Genomic DNA, 19,411 nt, shown 5'->3' with positions numbered 1-19,411 from the left:
TTAAAAATAAGAGAGGAGTGAATACCATCAACCCAATTGAAATGAGGGATCAACATGTGTCTGCCCATCAAGCAACCTTATAAAGATGTTCTGGATATTCTTTGGGCCATTCTATTGCGAAGTCATTCTTCAAATTGTATAAATTATACAGGTGTTAAGAATAAAATTAATACTTTTTCTAATGATGCAGACAGTAACCCACGATTCTTGTGGTAATCGGCCACCATTGTCAATACTGAAGTTAGAGGGCAGTCTCTATTCCCCACTTAGTATCCAATAAAAAATTGTTTGTGTATTTACCTTCCATCGTTAGCCTCTTGTGGGTCCTGTGGGGATAAGGGGCAGCTGTCAGGGAAGATTTCTTTTTGATGTGAGTAGAATGTGATTTGCTGGAGAATGAGTCCCTGTCAGAAACTGTCTAATTTCTGTGCATCTCCAGGTCTCCCTACGATGAGTACCTGGAGTTAAATAATATCTTTTTTTCCATGTAGAGCGGGATGTTTAGAAAGAGGCAACTGGCCGATTAAACACTCAAATTGGAACTTTGGATAGAATCAGATTGTTGAAGCAAAGTGCATTCTGTATTTCCTGACACAGAGGTCCTCCATTAGACACATTTCTATGTGGAGTTCTTTTGTTCGGGTTATTGCCTAGTTCCACCCACAGTATGCCAGAAGATACACCTTTGTGAGTCCAAAAGAGAAAAGGAAACATTTCCCGAAGTAACTCTTTGGTGCATTTGTTTTCTGTTTACATTTATATTATGTAAGGAATTATGCTGATGCAAACCAATCAGCTTTTTTTTATTTTTAACTTTTCAGGCAAGCTCTGTGGTCGAAGCTCTAGAAGTGCTCTGTCAAGTTGGACCAATAAAAAGCGTTTACCCTCTAACCTTTGATCAACTAAAACAGGTAAGCCATTGATAGGTGGCTAGGTAGATCACCCCTGTTGCAGGCGTTGTGTTAAGTTATGTTTTTGTTCCCAGACTCTTTGTTACAATTTAATTTTGTTTAATTTCAAGACGTTCAACTAATATTTCAATTATGTGAATGAAAGTATATATATTAGTGGTGGTAATTTTCGTTACAAATATCCTGAAGTGGTTGTGTATTTCATGGGCCCTTTGCAGCATGAAATCATCAGATAAATTGCTCCTGTTTCTGAGTTTCTAAATAAGTGAAGGTGAAGCACCATCACTTACATTTTCCTGATCTTCTAGAGCTATTCATGATGGGGACCCCTTTAACATGCCAGCGACCAAATATTTCTCATAGAGAGGGGAGTAAGTGTCCTCAGTGAATGTTTTTTGTGCACATTTGTGCAGCAAAACTTGCTGCATTGTTGGTTTTGCTGTTAGTGTGCACCATGGAAACCAGACCCATCAATTCACATTTACCAGCAATCAGGACCAACCTTTGTAGGTCTTCAGACTCTTCAAACTCTAGGTCAAGGCGCCTATGGCTTTATTGGGACATAAAGAACAGGAGGTAATCCCCTTCTGCCTCTGATGATAGGCCAATAATCCTGGTTTGTTTCTAACTTTGTAGGAGTCCCTGGTTTTCTGCTATGCCTGCAACTTTTATTTTCCTCGCATAACAATATGTTCGAGGCATGTGGGCTGCTGAATTCATATCTGTGCATAGATCGCGCCTAGTGTTGGGTCCGGATGATTGCACATTGTTGTCCTGGAAGAGTCTTCGAAGTATCACGAGATAGGTGGCTCCTCCCTTGGACTACAGTGCGCATGGGCATCCTCTCCATCCTCAGATTGTTTTTCTCCGCCATTGGGTTCGGATGTATTTTCCTACTCTCCAAGTTCGGAATCAAGAAAAACTTTTCTAAGGGCCTAAAGGCCTTCGGATCCGTCGGTTTTGTTCAGCGCTCGGTGCCGATACACTCTTCCAACTTTGTTGCACTCCGGTCGTCGAATCGGGCCGTGAGGCCTTCTCGACGCCACGTGGACCGACCGTCGATGGAACGAAGTCCATTCAAGTACTGCCCTCAGTGCAACTCGAAGTTCCCGCACACAGACAAGCATCCAGTGTGCAACAAATGCCTATCTCCAGATCACAATGAAGATAGTTGCCTAGCCTGCGCCCAGTTCAGATCGAAAAAGACTATTCGGAATCGACGGGCGGCAAGGCAAGAAATGCAACGGTCTGCGCCAGAGCCCGATAACATCTTTGATGATGAAGAAGATCTAGTGAGCGCCGAGGACTCGGATCAAGGCGACAGACAATACTCGGAGCCCGACTCCGATTATTACCCCGAGGAGGGAGAACTGATCGTCGATCTCGAGGCCTATGACCAGGACATCGTAGCAGTTGGAGACGACTCCGATGACGACATTGGGCGAACCGTGAGTACACCGCCCCATATAGACACTACACCTCTATCAGAGACTCAGGTCAAGGCATCGCCAGCAGGCCTTAGCCGAGATCAACCTCCTCGTTCTACTGCCCCGCTATACCGCCCGGCTAAGAACATTTCAAAAGAGACCTCTGAGACGCATCACAAAACATCGGTTCCATCGAAACTGATCGACAATACCGTCTTCGGACCGAATTACGTCGAACCGAAAGTGTCGACGCCGAAGGGCGTCGAACTGAAGGCCGTAATACCACTACAACCTTTGAAAACAAAGACCATCGCGTCGACATCGAAGAGCAAAGCAGTCGAGTTGAGCTCAAAGTCAAAGGCCGTCGAGTCAACCTCGAAGACGAAACACGTCGATTCGACACAAAAACAAAAGCACGTCGATTTGACCTCCAAAAAGCACGTCGATTCGAGCAGAACAGCCTCAGGTATCGACAAGGCGAAGAAACTGGTCGACGACAGGACAATGCCTACGCCCAAAACTACCGTCGACCCATAAACGAAACCGAAGGTGGACGACAAGAAAACGGTCGAGCCGAAGCCCATCGAACCGAAAAAGGCCATCGAGCCGAAACAGCAGGCTCCAAAACAACATAAAGACACTGTCGAACCGACAAAACCGCTCTGTCCGAAACAGGTTGTGAAGCCAGCCAAGGACGTTCAACCAACAAAACCTGTTGAAAAACACCCAAAACCAATCCAACCACCAAAACCAGTCGATAGCACAAAAAGCCTCGACCCAAAACCACAAAGACCAAAGGTCACATCGCAAAAACCAAAGACTGTGGAAGAGGAACGTCTTCACCCAGATCCCTCCACAGAAGACCAGTCAAAAATATACATTGACCCACAAACTGGAAAGGTGTCTGTCTACACCAAAAAGGAAAGACCTCTACCAACTGAAGATCTTTCGAGGATCCCCCTAAAGAAAAAAAGGGACTGTGCTACCTCTCCCATTTTCTTTGAACCTATCACTCCTGCTATGCCTACTACTCCTTATACCCCAACGTCACCAGCACGCTCTGACTACACCCCTGATGAAGATCAGGATGCAGATGTAGGGTTTGGCTATCCACAAAACCCTCTGCAGGAGCCAAACACACAGGCATGGCGTGGAGGAGGGGAACCAGACACTGAAGGGACTCTACCTATTACAGACCCTACAGTATACCCTACTAAGCCATCACCCACAGAGGATACAGTAGCATTCAATTCACTACTGGATAGAGCAGCAACTTACCACAATGTAGAGATGCACTCTGATGCTGTTGAGGAAGACTTCCTCTTTGATACACTAACAACATCTGAGAGACACGTTAAAACACTACCAATGTTAAAAGGGGTATTGAAACATGCAAGTGGCATTTTTAAAGACACGGCTAGGGCATGGGTCATAAACCCAAGAATTTAGAAAAAATACAGGGCAGCAGCTACAGATCCCACATACATCAAAGGGCAGCTACCCCTAGATTCCTTGGTTGTATCCAACGCACGTAAGCGTGCAAACTCACAGACTACTGGTGAGGCTGCACCACCAGACAAGGAGTCTAAAATATTTGAAGCATCAGGCAAAAGAGTAGCGGCTCAGGCAGCAAACTCCTGGAGGATAGCCAATACACAGGCCTTGCTAGCCAGATATGATAGGGCACACTACAATGGGTTGGAAGAAATTCTCCAACACTTACCTGATCCATACAAACAGCAGGCAGCTGAACTCGTACAGGAGGGAAAGCTCATCAGCAATGCATCCATTAAATGTGCTCTGGACGTGGCAGACACAGCTGCCAGGTCCATCAATACAAGCGTACTACTAAGGCGCCATGCATGGCTTCGTATATGGGGCTTTAAGAATGAAGTACAATCTACAATTCTTAATCCGCCAATTAACCCAGACTTTTTATTTGGTCCAGCGATTGATTCTATCCTGGACAAAATGAAAAAGGATGCGGACACTGCAAAGTCTATGGGAGCTCTGAAGTCCCAACAACACCGGGGCTCCTTTCGTCGCTCCAATTATAGAGGAGGAGCACGAGGAACATCACAGCAGTCCTCCAACTACAAGACTAATACACAATCCACATATAACAAAAACACCAACAGTGGGGGTTATAGAGGAAACAATACCAAAGGAAGAGGTCGTGGAGGCAATGCCAATAGATCCTCTACTAACACAAAGCAGTGACTTCTTCACACTACCCCCAGACAACATAACACCAGTCGGGGGAAGAATACAACAATTTCTGCATGTCTGGTTAAATATCACCGCAGACAAGTGGCTCAGGCAAATTATCCAACATGGCTATTGCCTAGAACTCACCTCAACACCACCCAACATCCCACCCATGCACCGTCCCATGTCACAGGAACATATAACGCTCCTTCAGCAAGAGGTCATCAGTATGCTGCAAAAGGGGGCCATTGAACCAGTCCCACTGCAACACCAGGGAACAGGAGTATACTCCCTATACTTCCTTATTCCAAAGAAGGACGGGTCTCTCAGGCCAATATTGGACCTCAGGCCCCTCAACCTGTATATTCTGTCAGAGCATTTTCACATGCTTACTCTCCAGCAAGTCTTACCACTGCTTCGCCAGGGAGACTTCCTAGCAACTTTAGACCTCAAGGACGCATACTTTCATATACCAATACACCCTGCTCACAGAAAGTACTTGAGGTTCACCATTCAAGGGCAACACTACCAGTTCAAGGTCCTGCCATTTGGGGTGACAACAGCTCCAAGAGTGTTCACCAAATGTCTAGCTACAGTGGCAGCACATCTCAGAAGGCAACACATCCATGTGTACCCTTATCTGGACGACTGGCTGATACACGCGCCAACAGCCCAGCAGTGTGCCAACAACATGTCAAAGACCATACATCTACTGCACAGTTTAGGATTCTCACTAAACTACCCAAAGTCACATCTACAACCCTCCCACATCCAACAGTACCTGGGAGCAACGATAGATACACTGTCAGCAAAAGCATATCCCAACACGACACGGGTCCAGGGAATGCAAACGCTAATACAAAAGTTCAGACTCCAACACTCACTACCAGCTCGAGTGTTTATGCAACTAATAGGCATGATGGCCTCGTGCATATTCATAGTCCCTCACGCCAGACTACATATGCGTCCACTACAAGAATGCCTAGCAAGGCAGTGGAACCAGGCTCACGGGCAATTAAAAGACCTAGTGTTGGTGACCAGTCGGGCATACAACTCTCTGCATTGGTGGAATCCACAAAACCTTTGCAAAGGACGACTGTTCCAAGAGCCTGTCCCACAAATAGTTCTAACAGCGGATGCATCCCTACTAGGATGGGGAGCCCATGTCCTACACTACACAGTACTGGGACTCTGGACTGTACAGCAAAAGAAAATGCATATCAACCTTCTAGAGTTGATGGCCATCTTTCTAGCCCTCAAAGCTTTCGCGACACACTTACGCAACAAAGCTGTGTTGATCCGGACGGACAACATGACAGCTATGTATTACATTCAAAAACAGGGGGGGGGGACACTCGCCACAGCTGTCGCACCTAGCTCAAGCAATGTGGGAATGGGCCATTCAGAGGAACATCTTTCTCATGGCAGAACACCTCCCAGGCAAGGACAACCAGGTTGCCGACCTGCTAAGCAGGCACAGCCAACAGATGCATGAATGGGAAATTCACCCCAAAGTGCTCCAACTATTCTTCCGGAGGTGGGGACACCCGGAAAGAGATCTGTTTGCCACAAGCGAAAACGCAAAATGCCAGTACTTTGCCGCCAGGTTCCCACATCCGCAGTCGCAGGGCAATGCGATATGGATGAACTGGTCAGGCAAACTTGCGTACGCTTTTCCCCCAGCTCCATTAATACCGCTGGTGGCAAGCAAAATGCGCCAACATTCCCTGACGCTAATACTAGTTGCTCCCATGTGGGCGAGGCAACCATGGTACACAACGTTCCTAGAACTATCAGTGGTGCCTCATCAAAGACTACTACTTACACCCAGTCTTCTAACTCAGAGCCATGGCGAAATCCAACACCCAGATCCGCAACAACTGAACCTAGCGATCTGGCTCCTGAAATCCTAGAGTTTGGATACCTCAACTTGCCTCCAGACTGCATGAATATTATCAAAGAGGCAAGGAAGCCCACTACCAGAGCATGCTATGCAGCAAAGTGGAAACGTTTCGTCATTTACTGTAACAACAATGACATTAACCCACTTGATGCTTCCACTCAAAACATCATCTGCTACCTATTGCACCTCCAACGGTGCAATTTAGCCTTTTTTTACATCAGAATACACCTAGCTGCGTTAGCAGCATATCTGCAAAACAGGCAACACCTTTCACTATTTAGGGTGCCAGCAATTAAAGCGTTTATGGAAGGACTTAAACGCGTAATTCCTCCAAGACACCCACCTTCACCAGCCTGGAATCTAAACGTTGTCTTAACCAGGCTAATGGGACCACCTTTTGAACCACTACACTCATGTGAAATACAATTTCTTACTTGGAAAGTGGCTTTCCTTATTGCCATTACTTCGCTTTGAAGAGTTAGTGAGCTGCAAGCCCTAACTATTCAAGAGCCATTCATTCAAGTACATGCAAATAGAGTAGTTCTTAGAACAAACCCTAAATTCATGCCAAAGGTGGTATCTCATTTCCATATAAATCAAACTATAGAACTGCCAGTGTTCTTTCAGAACCCACAAACAGTAGCTGAAAGGGCCTTGCATACCCTAGATGTCAAAAGAGCTCTGCTATATTACATAGACAGAACTAAAAAAATTCGGAGGACAAAACAATTGTTTGTTGCCTTCTCCCCACAACACAAGGGTAATCCTATTCCAAAATCAGGTATAGCCAGATGGATAGTTAAGTGCATCCAAATATGTTATTTGAAGGCAAAACGCACCTTAACAGTTCCCCCTAGGGTGCATTCCACACGCAAGCTAGGGGCATCCATGGCTTTCCTAGGAAATATTCCTTCACACGAAATTTGCAGAACAGCCACTTGGTCAACCACACATACATTTACAAAACACTACTGTGTAGATGTACACTCAAAACAGCAAGCTGCTGTAGGACAGGCTGTTCTCAAAACTCTTTTCCAGACTGCTGCAGCTGACACAGGTAGCCACCGCTAGGGGAGATACTGCTATACATTCTATGCACAGATATGAATTCAGCAGCCCACATGCCTCGAACGGAATATGCTACTTACCAGTATGCATCTGTTCTTGGCATGTAGGGCTGCTGACATTCATATCACCCACCCGCCTCCCCGGTGCCTGTAGCAGCTGTAGCATTCATTCTTTGCATGGACATCTCTTACTGTACTATACTCCATCTCTGCCACAATGGCGAAAAACAATCTGAGGATGGGGAGGATGCCCATGCACACTGTAGTCCAAGGGAGGAGCCACCTATCTCGTGATACTTCGAAGACTCTTCCAGGACAACAATGTGCAATCCTCCGGACCCAACACTAGGCGGCGATCTATGCACAGATATGAATGTCAGCAGCCCTACATGCCAAGAACAGATGCATACTGGCAAGTAGCATATTCCTTAGCAGTTTTTTCAAGGGCAACCATTTTCTGCTTCAGTTCATCCCCCTTATGTTCTTTTCCTCCATAAAGGAAGACATCTTTTCCAAGTTCACTACTCTTGAGTTAAATAACCAATGTTCCTCTCCACCTAATTATGGAGAACAGTATCCTTGCTCAAGTCTCTAGAATGTGATCCATCACTGCTGATGCATGCCTGGAATAATTCCTCAAATTGGCCCCTCACTAAATAAAGCATGTGGTTCTCATTGTTTGTGGTCTCTCGCATTATTCTATTAGTCTTTCGCTTTTGGTGTTACAACGAAGATCTTATAGTCCTTTATATTGGAGGTGTGTGAATAAATGGGCAACCATTGGGTAAAATTGAGCTCTGATAAAACAGAAATTGTGTTGCTGCGGGATGATGAGTGAAGCCCTTGAGACCTCCTCTTTGGGCGAACCTGAGGTGCAGTGTTCTTCACTGGTGCAATCCTTTAAGAATTTATGGTTTAAGACTAATATAGATTTATGGTTGACCACCCAGATGAAATATATTTGCCTCGAGTTATCATCATTCCTGAATTCTGTGCAAAGCCTTCCTTTTCTTTATGCAAAAGCCAGATATTTGATATAGTCCTAGTAGTGGCCAGCTTAGAGAAAAGACGTGTGATCATTTTAGACTGCTGGATTATTTTATAAAGCAGAGGGTGTTGATCCATTCAGTAGATACTCTTCATTGTGGGACCATGCAAATATAATTCTGGTTCATTATGTTTTTTGTGCAATTATTGGCTCCTTTTGAAGCTCTGTGGGATTGGAAGACATTCAGCATTATTTGTGGTCATTCTATAGAAGCACTTTGTTCTGAAAAGACAAATTGAACAGACATACTCCAGGGTCTCACAATGCTTTCACAATGAATCTGATTGAGATCGTCTATTTTTAGCTTCAAAAGAATGAGGGTACTCTTTACAGTATTTGTTTCATACTTTTCGAAGAGCCGAAGAGCCCGCCCCATAAACTTTGAGTAGAGACGGACCATTTCCACTTTAGAAAACACCTGAATACTTTTTTTTGTGTCCTCTATTCATTTTATGAGTGTCATGAAACCTGAAGATGAAAGATATATATATTTATTTGAAGTTATATTCAGGACCTAGTTTCCATAGGAAGAGCATTTTCTCATTTGCCATTAACTTTGGTGCCGTTTGACGAATCTTCACAAAATTTTGAAACTGATATGGCTCTTAGTTTAGCTGCTGTCATGAAAGTGTCTGGGTGATCTGTCAAGCAGGGTCCAAGAACCAGGGGGTGCTTAAAAGCATGTTTTCCCCATGTTAATTCCCATAGGACCTTTAGACACTTCTACAGCCCAAACTGCTGAACAGAATTGCACCACATTTGGCAGGAAGATAGATGTTGGTCCAATAAAGTGCCTTTTGTGATTTGGTGTTAATCCGTTCGGTAGTTTTGGAGTTTTTTTAAAGAAATTTACAGTTGAGTGTGTGTATATATAGGGACGGGGTGGATCTGCGACCCCTCCCCATCACATGCTGAGATCTGATTGGCTGCCAACACTTCAAACTAGGATGTGGTAATAGCCTTGAGTCACAGGAAAGGTTATGTAAAAAAAAAAGGGGGGACAGGGTAGAAACACCCTGACCGCCCGCAGCCTCCACCTCTCAGAGCCTTTATCTTCAAAAATAAATATGCAGGGTGCCATGCGTCCCCCCTCCACTCCCCCTCTCGCAGCCCTGGGGACCACCACCTCCCCGGGGCATAAACAGAATAATGAAGGGGGTCTGTTGCAGGCCCCAGGGGCCACCACCTCCCAGGGGCTAAATACTTGGAAGAGGGGGACCGCGTGGCCCCACTCGTGGAACTGTAGATGGCCTTGGAGACACCCCCCGCCCCTCAGCCCGGCTCCACTAATGTCCCAGGGTGCCCACCTCTGGAACATTGCAGTTTGCCATTACTTGGCGGGAGCGCCGTTCCCGCCAAGCTATAGTAATCACTGCTCCGCTTTATCAAGCGAGAGCAGAAAAAATGCTTTCACTTGTTGAAAGTAGAGCAGAATTGATTTTGGACTGGAGGAGCTGCATGAGTTGAGCAGCTCTCTCTGTCCAAAAGCAATGCCGGCTTCCGCAGGATGCGAGGAGCCAGCAGAGACCGCGGTGGCCTTCAGGTTCCCCCCCGCAGAATGAAAATCACTGGATGCGCTGGGTGAGACCAGGTTGCCCTCCCCCTCCATTTTTTGTTCATAAAGAAAAAAGGGGGCAGGCCCCAGCGAATGGGGTCCTATGGGCGGAAATCGGCAAGGGAGGGGGGCCACTCAGCCCCTTCCCTATAATTTATTTTTTTTTTTAAAAGAAAGGCCCCGGGGAATTGTGTCTCCGGGGCCTAAATCGGCCTGGGAAGGGGGGCCGAGCTTCCCCCTAATCCATTGAAAAAAGATCTGACTCTGGGGATGGGTTTCCCAGAGCCGAAAATGGCCGAGGAAAGGAGTGTCACTCATCCCCCCTCCCTTTAAAAAAAAGAAAAATATATATATCCAACATGATGCTGGAGGCCACGCACGCCCCTTCACCACCACTCTGCAGACACGCCTCCTGGAGTACTGCCGGTGGGTAAATTAAGTCCCCTTGGGTCGAGAGGGTCTTTGGGGCCAACAAGTCCACCTGTAACCTTCTGTAATCCCACATAGCGGCATTGCTGAGAGGTCTTCGGAGACCTTGCCCCCTTTCTCCACCACTCTGCAGACATGCCGTAGGAGATGATGTTAAGGTCGTGCAGTCTGGTGATGCGGGCGAGCGGGCCATGTAGATGTTGAACAGGGTCGGCTGATCTTGGGGTACGCCGCAGATGATCTTGGAGGCTTCGGATCAGAAGGGGGGAGGTGGCCGCTCTGTGTTCTGTCGGAGAGGAAGGAGGAGGTCCAGTCCAGTGCTTAGCCGCGGATTCCTGCGTTGTGGAGGCGAGTGCGTAGGGTGCCGTGGCAGACCGTGTCGAAAGCGGCTGAGAGGTCCAGGAGGATGTGGGCCGCGGTCTTGCCATTGTCGAGCAGGGCCCGGATGTCATCGGTGGCGGCGATGAGGGCCGTTTCGTGTTGTACTTGCTGCAGAACACGGACTGGGACGGGTACAGGATGTTGTTCTCCTCAAGGTGGTGGGTCAGCTGTTTGTTGACGGTCTTCTCAATGACCTTCGCCGGGAACGGGAGGAGGGAGATGGGCTGAAAGTTCTTGAGGTCCCTCGGGTCTGCCTTGGGTTTCTTGAGCAAGGCGTTCATTTCGGCGTGCTTCCAGCTCTCTGGGAAGGTTGCGGTCTTGAAGGAGATGTTGATGGCCTTGCAGAGGTGGAGTGCGATGGTGGCGCTGGCTTTGTTGAAGATGTGGTGAAGATGGGTCTGACATGGAGCCGGAGTGGATGGTGCTCATTATTTTGATGGTGTCGTCGTTGATGTTAGTCCATGTGAGCAGGGGGTCGCTGTGGGTGGTGGGGTGGTGCAATCTTGCGGTGGAAGAAGTAGGCAAGGGAGTTGCACAGGTCTTGCGAGTTACAGTTTTTCCTCTTTTCAGCTGTTCATTTTTATTGAAAAAACCTTGAAGGATCTACACAAATGACCTCTTGCTGAATTCAGAATGTTGTCTACCTTTTTGAAATGTATAGCTTTCCAGGATCCAGTATTTCTTTCATACCCATTTCTACCATTTACTGGAAGGAGGTTGAAAGCACAAAAAAAACGCAAAATAGGCTGTGTCCCAGTAAAATCCTAAAGCTGCGTAAAAAGATTTTGGTTTTCTGACAAAAGTCTGGCAGTCCCTGAAAGCTGGGAAGATGGTGATTTCAGCACCACAACCCTTTGTTGATACCATCTGCAGGGGGAAAAAAACAGACACTTTCTTCTGCAGCACTTTTTTCCCATTCCTGCCCGCCATAAAAATGTTGCTGTATTTTGGCTTATTTCTGGGTCTCCTTCAGGGGAATCACAACTAACCTTTAAAATCCCTGTGATGTTGGAAGAAAAGGACGCAAATTTGACGTGGATAACCTATGTGGTCAAAATGTTACAGGGGCCTAAGCGGGAACTACCCCAAATAGCCAGAAAAAGGCTAAGCAAAGGGGGTGAAAAGGCCTATCAGCGAAGGGGTTAACAACATATATCAGCATGTAAAAATACAGATCCTGTTGTTGGTAAAAATGTAACTCATGACTTCTCTGATTTTCTGGATGACCCATAGCTTTTTATCTTTACCAACTGGCCATATTCAATAAATCAACATTTGTCTTTCAGTATGTTGGATTTATGCTGTATAGAACCACTTTACCCAAAAATTACAGTGAGCCAACACCACTAAGTTCCTTGGTGGACGGAATCCATGACCGGGCCTATGTCAGTGTGAATGGGGTACGTATTCTTGTATTATATTTTTATTAAATGCCTACTCATTTCCTGGTGAGTTTGAAAGTTTGTTAAATACTTAAAAGATTAATCTGTTTATGTCCTTGTTATTTGCTACTTTGGTTGTTCGTTCTCTGCACTGTACTATATGGGATTCGCTGTACAATGATTAAAGTCACATGAGTAACTGTTCTGAAAAGGTTACACATTTAATTTCCTTTTATACATTTTTGCTGCAAATGTGGATTTATAAAATTCTATGTATTCCATGTATGTAGTAAATGGAAGCGACGACACAAAAGCAAATCGCAATTGGGTTGAATCGTAGATTTCGTCCGAGAGAAAAATTTAATTTTTAATTTTTTTTTACAAAAAGACATTATAAATTTAGATTTTTACGCTCTTGTAGTTTCTTGCTGCTAGAAATACTTGCTTTCAGTAGCCGAGTCTGTGGGAGGTGATTACAGTGTGAGTTTGGCCCACAGCATTTATTCGAAGTGTGTAGTGAATGAATGGTGCTACCTTGGGAGTTTTGAGATGGGGGTTCCCACACTAAGATACAACCTTGTAGGTAATTGTGTTTCCCCTGTTGCAATATACAAACCATATTTATGGCAGATAAGCAGAGTGGGCATAGGTATAAGCAGGATACCTGAAGGAAATGAGAAAAATACACCTGCCCACTGCAGGCTGTGCTACAAAACGTAATGGGTAACAGCAAGAATAAACGAGCACTGGCAAAGCTAATGACGTAGTCAATGCCTTTTAGCCATGCTAAATAGCAGCACAACTGCTGTTCATCATGGCTGAAAGAGATGTAAAAACTCTGAGCATATGACGACCACTTCAGTTGTTCCCTGAAGTAACACGCGAGCGCACGCACACACCAGGAAGATTTATCTTCCGTTTAGTAGGCATGATAGAGCAGTTAAAGATTGGGAGAGCGGCGTAGAAAGGGATATTAAAACAATCTCTATCCTCGATGCCTACAAAATGGAGAACAGTGTACTTTTCATGTATATATTCTGTTGGTAGAGGATATCGCTTAATGGCTACAGCGGCTGACTTTGAAGCTGGGGAACCAGGTTTGAGTCTCGCCAGAAGGTGCAACATCTTGTGATTCTGTGCGAATCACGTAATCTCTCTGGGCCCAAAAATGTATGTGTCTGTCTGTAATGCAACTGGCGCTCATGTAAAGCGCTCGGATACTATTGGCTTAAGTTCGTGCTATATGAAACTGAAAAAAGAAATCACCCCAGCTTGCATTTTTACTGCTTTGCGGTTGGTGCAGTTTAACAATCTAAACATAGTTTGAAAAGAAGCCCGGGTGAGAGGAGAACAAGGAGCTTGTAACAGCAGGGAGCACTCGTGTTGAGTGCTCAAACACAAAGAAAAGAAGGAGCTCTTAAAACTGAAGCAGTGAATAGACAAAAGTACTTGGTCCATGATCTGGGGAGGGCTAAGCACAAGAAAAGGCATGACGCGTGCATGCCATGGACAAATGGGGACAAAGGATATGAGAGCGATGATGGAGCAAGCGTATGGTAAGCCTATGGGCAGGTTGAAGCCCACAGATTAAACGTGACACGTCTGTTCGAGACCGCGCATGTGCTGTCTAGCAGACAACTAAAACTGAATCAAACTAAGTAACCTGTGCGATGTAACGATGTAGACAAAATGGCTTAACAGACAATGCAAGAAAGCTAGTGGCTGACGGATAGAAGCAAAATGTGAATGCCAGCTGACTAGACCAATAAATGAAGAGAGCTTCTCCATAACCCATATATATATATATATGTATGCCTGTGAGGTTCATGGTCGAGAGAAGATGACAAAAGGCTAGTGTTAAATCAGCGTTCTCCCACATGAACTGGACATCCACACGCTGCATTGTGGGACTGGTAGTACTCATCATTGGCGCAGCGTGGAGAAGAATCCAGCGCAGGTGAGCCTCATTCCACTGGGAAGGAGGGGCCATAACTTAAGAACTTCAAGTGAGAGAACCCATTGTTTGGACTGCTGGCACTGACGAAAGCTGTTGCTGAAACCAGTCTGCCTTAATCTCCGAATAAACAGCCTTTTGCAATCCCTGTCGTGTCCTTTGTTCTTCTGCCGATGGTGTGAAGTGTTGGAGTTTATTTAATGCGCGCTGCCTGTGGTGCGCATAAAGGACGCTCTCAGTTAGAAGCGGTCACAGAAACATGGGAACATTTTCTGAAGGTAGCCGAGGCATCGGATCATCTGTGACCCACCATTTTACCTACAAAGCACTAGGAATCTGCTGTGGAACAGCGGGTCAAGAACGCTTGATGGGACTCTGTCACTAGATTTTGCGCCCCCAATCCAGGTGCCTGTGAGATTCATGGTCGAGAGAAGGGGACAAAAGGCTAGCGTTAAAATCAGCGTTCTCCCACATGCACTGGACATCCACACGCTGCATTGTGGGACTGGTAGTCCTCGTCATTGGCGCAGCGTGGAGAAGAATCCAGTGCAGGTGAGCCTCATTCCACTGGAAAGGAGGGGCCGTAACTTAAGAACTTCAAGTGAGAGAACGCATTGTTTGGACTGCTGGCACTGACGAAAGCTGTTGCTGAAACCGGTCTGCCTTAATCTCCGAATAAACAGCCGTTTGCAATCCCTGTCGTGTCCTTTGTTCTTCTGTGAAGTGTTGGAGTTTATATATATATATATATATATATATATATATATATATATATATATATATACACATATATATATATACACATATATATATATATATTCACTGAAAAAACCATAGGTTATACACCATATATAGTTAGGAATTAGCATTTAAAAAACCTTATTTTACTCACACAAAACCATTGAAATTCCATATATAGTTAGTTGTACTAACTATATATCGCGCACCCGCAATCCACTGCTGATGATGTCACATATTACATCATTCATGACATGGTCAGTGACATCACTGATGACATCACTGATGACATCTCAAATGACATCACTGATGACATCACTGATGACATCTCAAATGACATCACTGATGACATCACTGATGACGTCATCCAGTGACTGTATAATTCTGTAAAGTTAAAATATGTCTTACATATTTAAGAATGAGTGGATGTATAAATGTCTGGATGAAGGATTTAGTAGGTGCATGACTGACTGTATGAGTGAGTGGTTAAATGTGTCTCACTGAGTGCATGGGTTAGTGACTAAACTGTCTCAATTTGTGCATCATTATGTTTGTTGTTCTATAAACTGATGCATGTGTTGATCATTAGCTATATGATTAACTATATGCGTTATTGATTGGTTGCCTACGTATTTGTATGGGAGACTGAGAGTGTGTATGGGTGGCTGGGAGGTGTATGACTCTGTGCATAGATGTGTGAGCAGTTGATTCACTAGATGTATGGGTTCAAAAGTGCATGTGGAAACAGCTGTATGGGCGGTTGACTGTGTGCATGAGTGTATGGGTGAGTGAATGGATATCTCAGTGCTACATGTAAAAGTAAGTACATATGTAAAACACAGTACATGTGAGAGTTGACATATATAAATAACTGTGCATAAGAGCCAGTGAATGTGTGAGTGGCTGTATGGATCATTGTGAACTTGTATCAGGGATTGTATAAGAGAGTAAATATGTGTTAGTATATCTTTGAATAAGTAAGGTGTGTATAACTGTATAGTTGAGAAAATGGATGTGTGATTGATTCTTTGCATGACTGACTAGGTGTGTGTGTAACTCTATGGATGAGTGACAGTCTGTGAGTGTCTGTTTACACTTACTGTATTTAAGGTTATATTAGAGTCTGAAGAGCTTCATCGTATTATCACATGAATGATGTCATCAGTGATGTCATCAGTAATGTCAAATGAGATGTCATCAGTGATGTCATCAGTGATGTCATTTGAGATGTCATCAGTGATGTCATCAGTGATGTCATTTGAGATGTCATCAGTGATGTAATCAGTGATGTCACTGACCATGTCATGAATGATGTAATATGTGACATCATCAGCAGTGGATTGCGGGTGCGCGATATATAGTTAGTACAACTAACTATATATGGAATTTCAATGGTTTTGTGTGAGTAAAATAAGGTTTTTTAAATGCTAATTCCTAACTATATATGGTGTATAACCTATGGTTTTTTCAGTGAATTTTCAAGGTTTTGTAAATGCTAATTCCTAACTATATATGGTCTATAACCTATGGTTTTTTCAGTGAATTTCATTGGTTTTTTAAAAGCTAATATCTACAGCTGTAAAATGTATTCTTCTTTAAATCCAAAAATATATTTTATATGTTTATTAATAATTTTTTTTAAATATTTTTTTTGTTTCGCTCCCGGTCCGCTAACCGGGAAGCTTCCCGTTAGCTCAATTCGATTCCGCGATCCGGTCCGCGAACCGGTAACAAATCAACATAGTGACGGTATCGCGTTGCCGCGTAATGCGTCTTATGACGTACTGCGTTAGCGCACCCGGAAGTGCCCCGGGGCGCGGACCGAGGCGCGAAACGCAACTCCCCGGAAGCGATCCCCGGCGCGAAAGCGCGATGTATCGCGTTGCCGCGAAATGCGTCTTGTGACGTATCGCGTTAGCGCACCCGGAAGTGTCCCGGGGCGCGGACCGGGGCGCGAAGGGGAGCGAACCGGAAGCTAACCGGGGAGCGTTCCGCAGCGCGTAACATGAGCGTGAGAGGTCATGTGACTTGTTAATAAAACTTTTCATTGGTTCATTTCACTTTTAGTTTCATAATTATGGAAGGCTAGGTCATGTGACCTAAAAATAACACTTTTCATTGGTTAAGAAGTATTGTTTTTTCCAAATGATGAAAACCACTCCTTCTTTCCTCACTCTGACTTTCATTATTGTGAGAGGAAGACCTATTTTGCTTCTTGGAAGACCTATTTTGATTGTATGAAAATGGCTTCACTGATTGCTTCAGCTGGTGCACCCCCACCACCACCTCCACCTCCTCATGGGAAGAGAGGACCACCTCCCCAGGTGGTTACCAACACTGAGGAGGAAGATGAAGAGATGGATGAGGAGGGAGAACAACCACAATTCCTGGAAGAGTTGCCCCGGGTTTCAAGAAAGAAACCCAGTTTCATCTGGCAGTTTTTTTCCATCCCTCGTGGCCAAAAAAAGGTCAATGCCAGGTACGCAACATGCCTCATATGCAAGGAACAATTGTCCAGAGGGACGGACAAAAAATACAGCTATGGTAATCATACCATGCATAGGCACATGATGAGGAAACATCCCCTAAATTACAGCCGGGCGGAATTAAGGGATATGATGGACAATCCTCGACCAACTCCTGTGGCGAGACCAACAACATCGGTTTCTTTATCACCAGAGGAGGCACGGGAAACTGTGCCAAATATCCAACCAAATTTTGGGAACATGATACACTTATGTATGCGCTGTCGTGCATTATTAGCTTGTGGCAACATGAGCATCAATGCACTGAACCTGGCGTATGAACACCATGATTGCCCTAACCGCCCCCAGTAATTTTTTTTTGCTCCTGTTGAGCCCTTTTCAACGCCTGTTTTTTGTTGTTTCCCCCCCCAAAAAAACCAAAAAAAATATAAAATCGTTCAAAAAATACAAAAAATGTTCAAAAAATACAAAAAAAATATAAAACAACAAAAATATTTAAAAAAAAAGTTCTTTTCAGAACTACCTTCCCTTTCCAAAAAAATTGCTACAATGTTTAGCACTCTGGCAAGCTCTCTTTCTTTTGGTTCGCTCCCGGGTTAGCTTCCCGGTACGCGGACCGGGAGCTAACCAAAAAAATTTTTTTTTTTAAAAAAAAGAGTAAGTATAAGGAAAGTAAACAGAGAGTGATGTTTCAAGAAAGACAGCTATAGGGAGTAAAGAAGAGATACTGTTTAATAGATCTATTTACCAAAGAACAGACAGAAGAGGGTATAATTGTGAAAAACAAAATAGATAACGAAGTGAAAGAAAAACAAGCATTGGCATAGCCAATAGGTATCGACTTTGGGACCTTCTAAGTATTTAGTTATGCAGCATAATATCCTTGGTGCAGCAACATCAACTGTTGCATGGCTAAACACGTATAAGGTCCCAAAGGCGAGACCTATTGTCTATGCCAATGCTTGTTTCTTAAGTAGAATTGCAATACGTCTGGCTCTTCCATGTGAAAAGATCTTATCTTGTGCTCTAAAGATTGCTAAAGTCTCGACAGAGAACAAGCTAGATTGTAAGTAGGGTAAATTGCGCTTGGTGATCTGTTTGAGGGAGCGTCTGCTTTGCCTGGTGTCTTTGGAGAGCAATTTTGATTGTTATACTGGACAATATAGCCCTAATGTAAATAACATAGGGGCATATTATCAACATAGGCAATAAAAGTTTTGCAGCTTTTATCGGCAGAAATGTGTCGCTAAAGCTGCTTTTGCGGCAGAAAACTGCCGCTAAAGCCGCTTTTGCACCAGTTTTCTGCCAATAAAAAGAGCAATAATTTTATTGGCTGCATTCATAATATGCCCCTTAGTGTGCTTCAACTACACAGAGAAAGCATTATGAACAAATAGTGATACAGTGATCAGTCAAAGACACTAAGAGTAATAGAGACGGAGTGAGTGAACAAGAGTGAGGAACTATGAGAAGAGAGGGACTGAGAAAAAGAGTGGAAGCAGTTGAGTAAGTAGGTAATAGAGAAAGGAATGAGGGAAGTAGCAAAGGCAGGAAACTGAGGATTAAAGAAATGAAGCAGTGGAACTAATAGTAGTTCAATGTGATAGAAATGTAACGAAAAGAGTACAAAATACTTACCTTATAATTGTCGTTAAATTCCTCATTTTTTATTTTTATACTTTCAATCTGTGAAAGAGAGAACAAACATTTGAAAAATATAAAAACATGTATTAAAAAATTACAAAAGACAAGGGCAAAGATTGAAGGACAAACAGTTTTTCAATAACTTTGACACTTACAGAAGCTACACAGTCCTAAAGATATACATTTTAAACTAACACTATCTTGATGCAGATGAAGTGAGGCCTATCTTAAAACATGGTGCATCTTTTGCATTGCTGTTGTCTCAGAAAAGTGTCGCA

At 44.3% G+C, this 19,411-nt stretch overlaps 1 protein-coding gene across 2 annotated transcripts in view; it reads left to right on the top strand.

Annotated features, from left to right (window-relative positions):
* GLB1 (galactosidase beta 1) overlaps positions 1 to 19,411 on the top strand; it is a 316,597-nt gene that overhangs the window by 222,764 nt on the left and 74,422 nt on the right. The window contains exons 12-13 of one of the 2 annotated variants that reach the window (XM_078688334.1): positions 822 to 911; positions 12,216 to 12,329. In XM_078688334.1, coding sequence (XP_078544460.1) covers positions 822 to 911; positions 12,216 to 12,329 — 204 coding nt within the window. The remainder of the gene's footprint in view (positions 1 to 821; positions 912 to 12,215; positions 12,330 to 19,411) is intronic. The other variant, XM_078688335.1, reaches the window with a different exon arrangement.

Source organism: Lissotriton helveticus, chromosome 4_1 (genome assembly GCF_964261635.1).
Source record: "Lissotriton helveticus chromosome 4_1, aLisHel1.1, whole genome shotgun sequence".
In the NCBI taxonomy this organism is placed as follows: Eukaryota; Metazoa; Chordata; class Amphibia; order Caudata; family Salamandridae; genus Lissotriton; species Lissotriton helveticus.
Note: the sequence above shows the minus strand (reverse complement) of the source record. Positions and strands in the feature narration are given on the sequence as shown.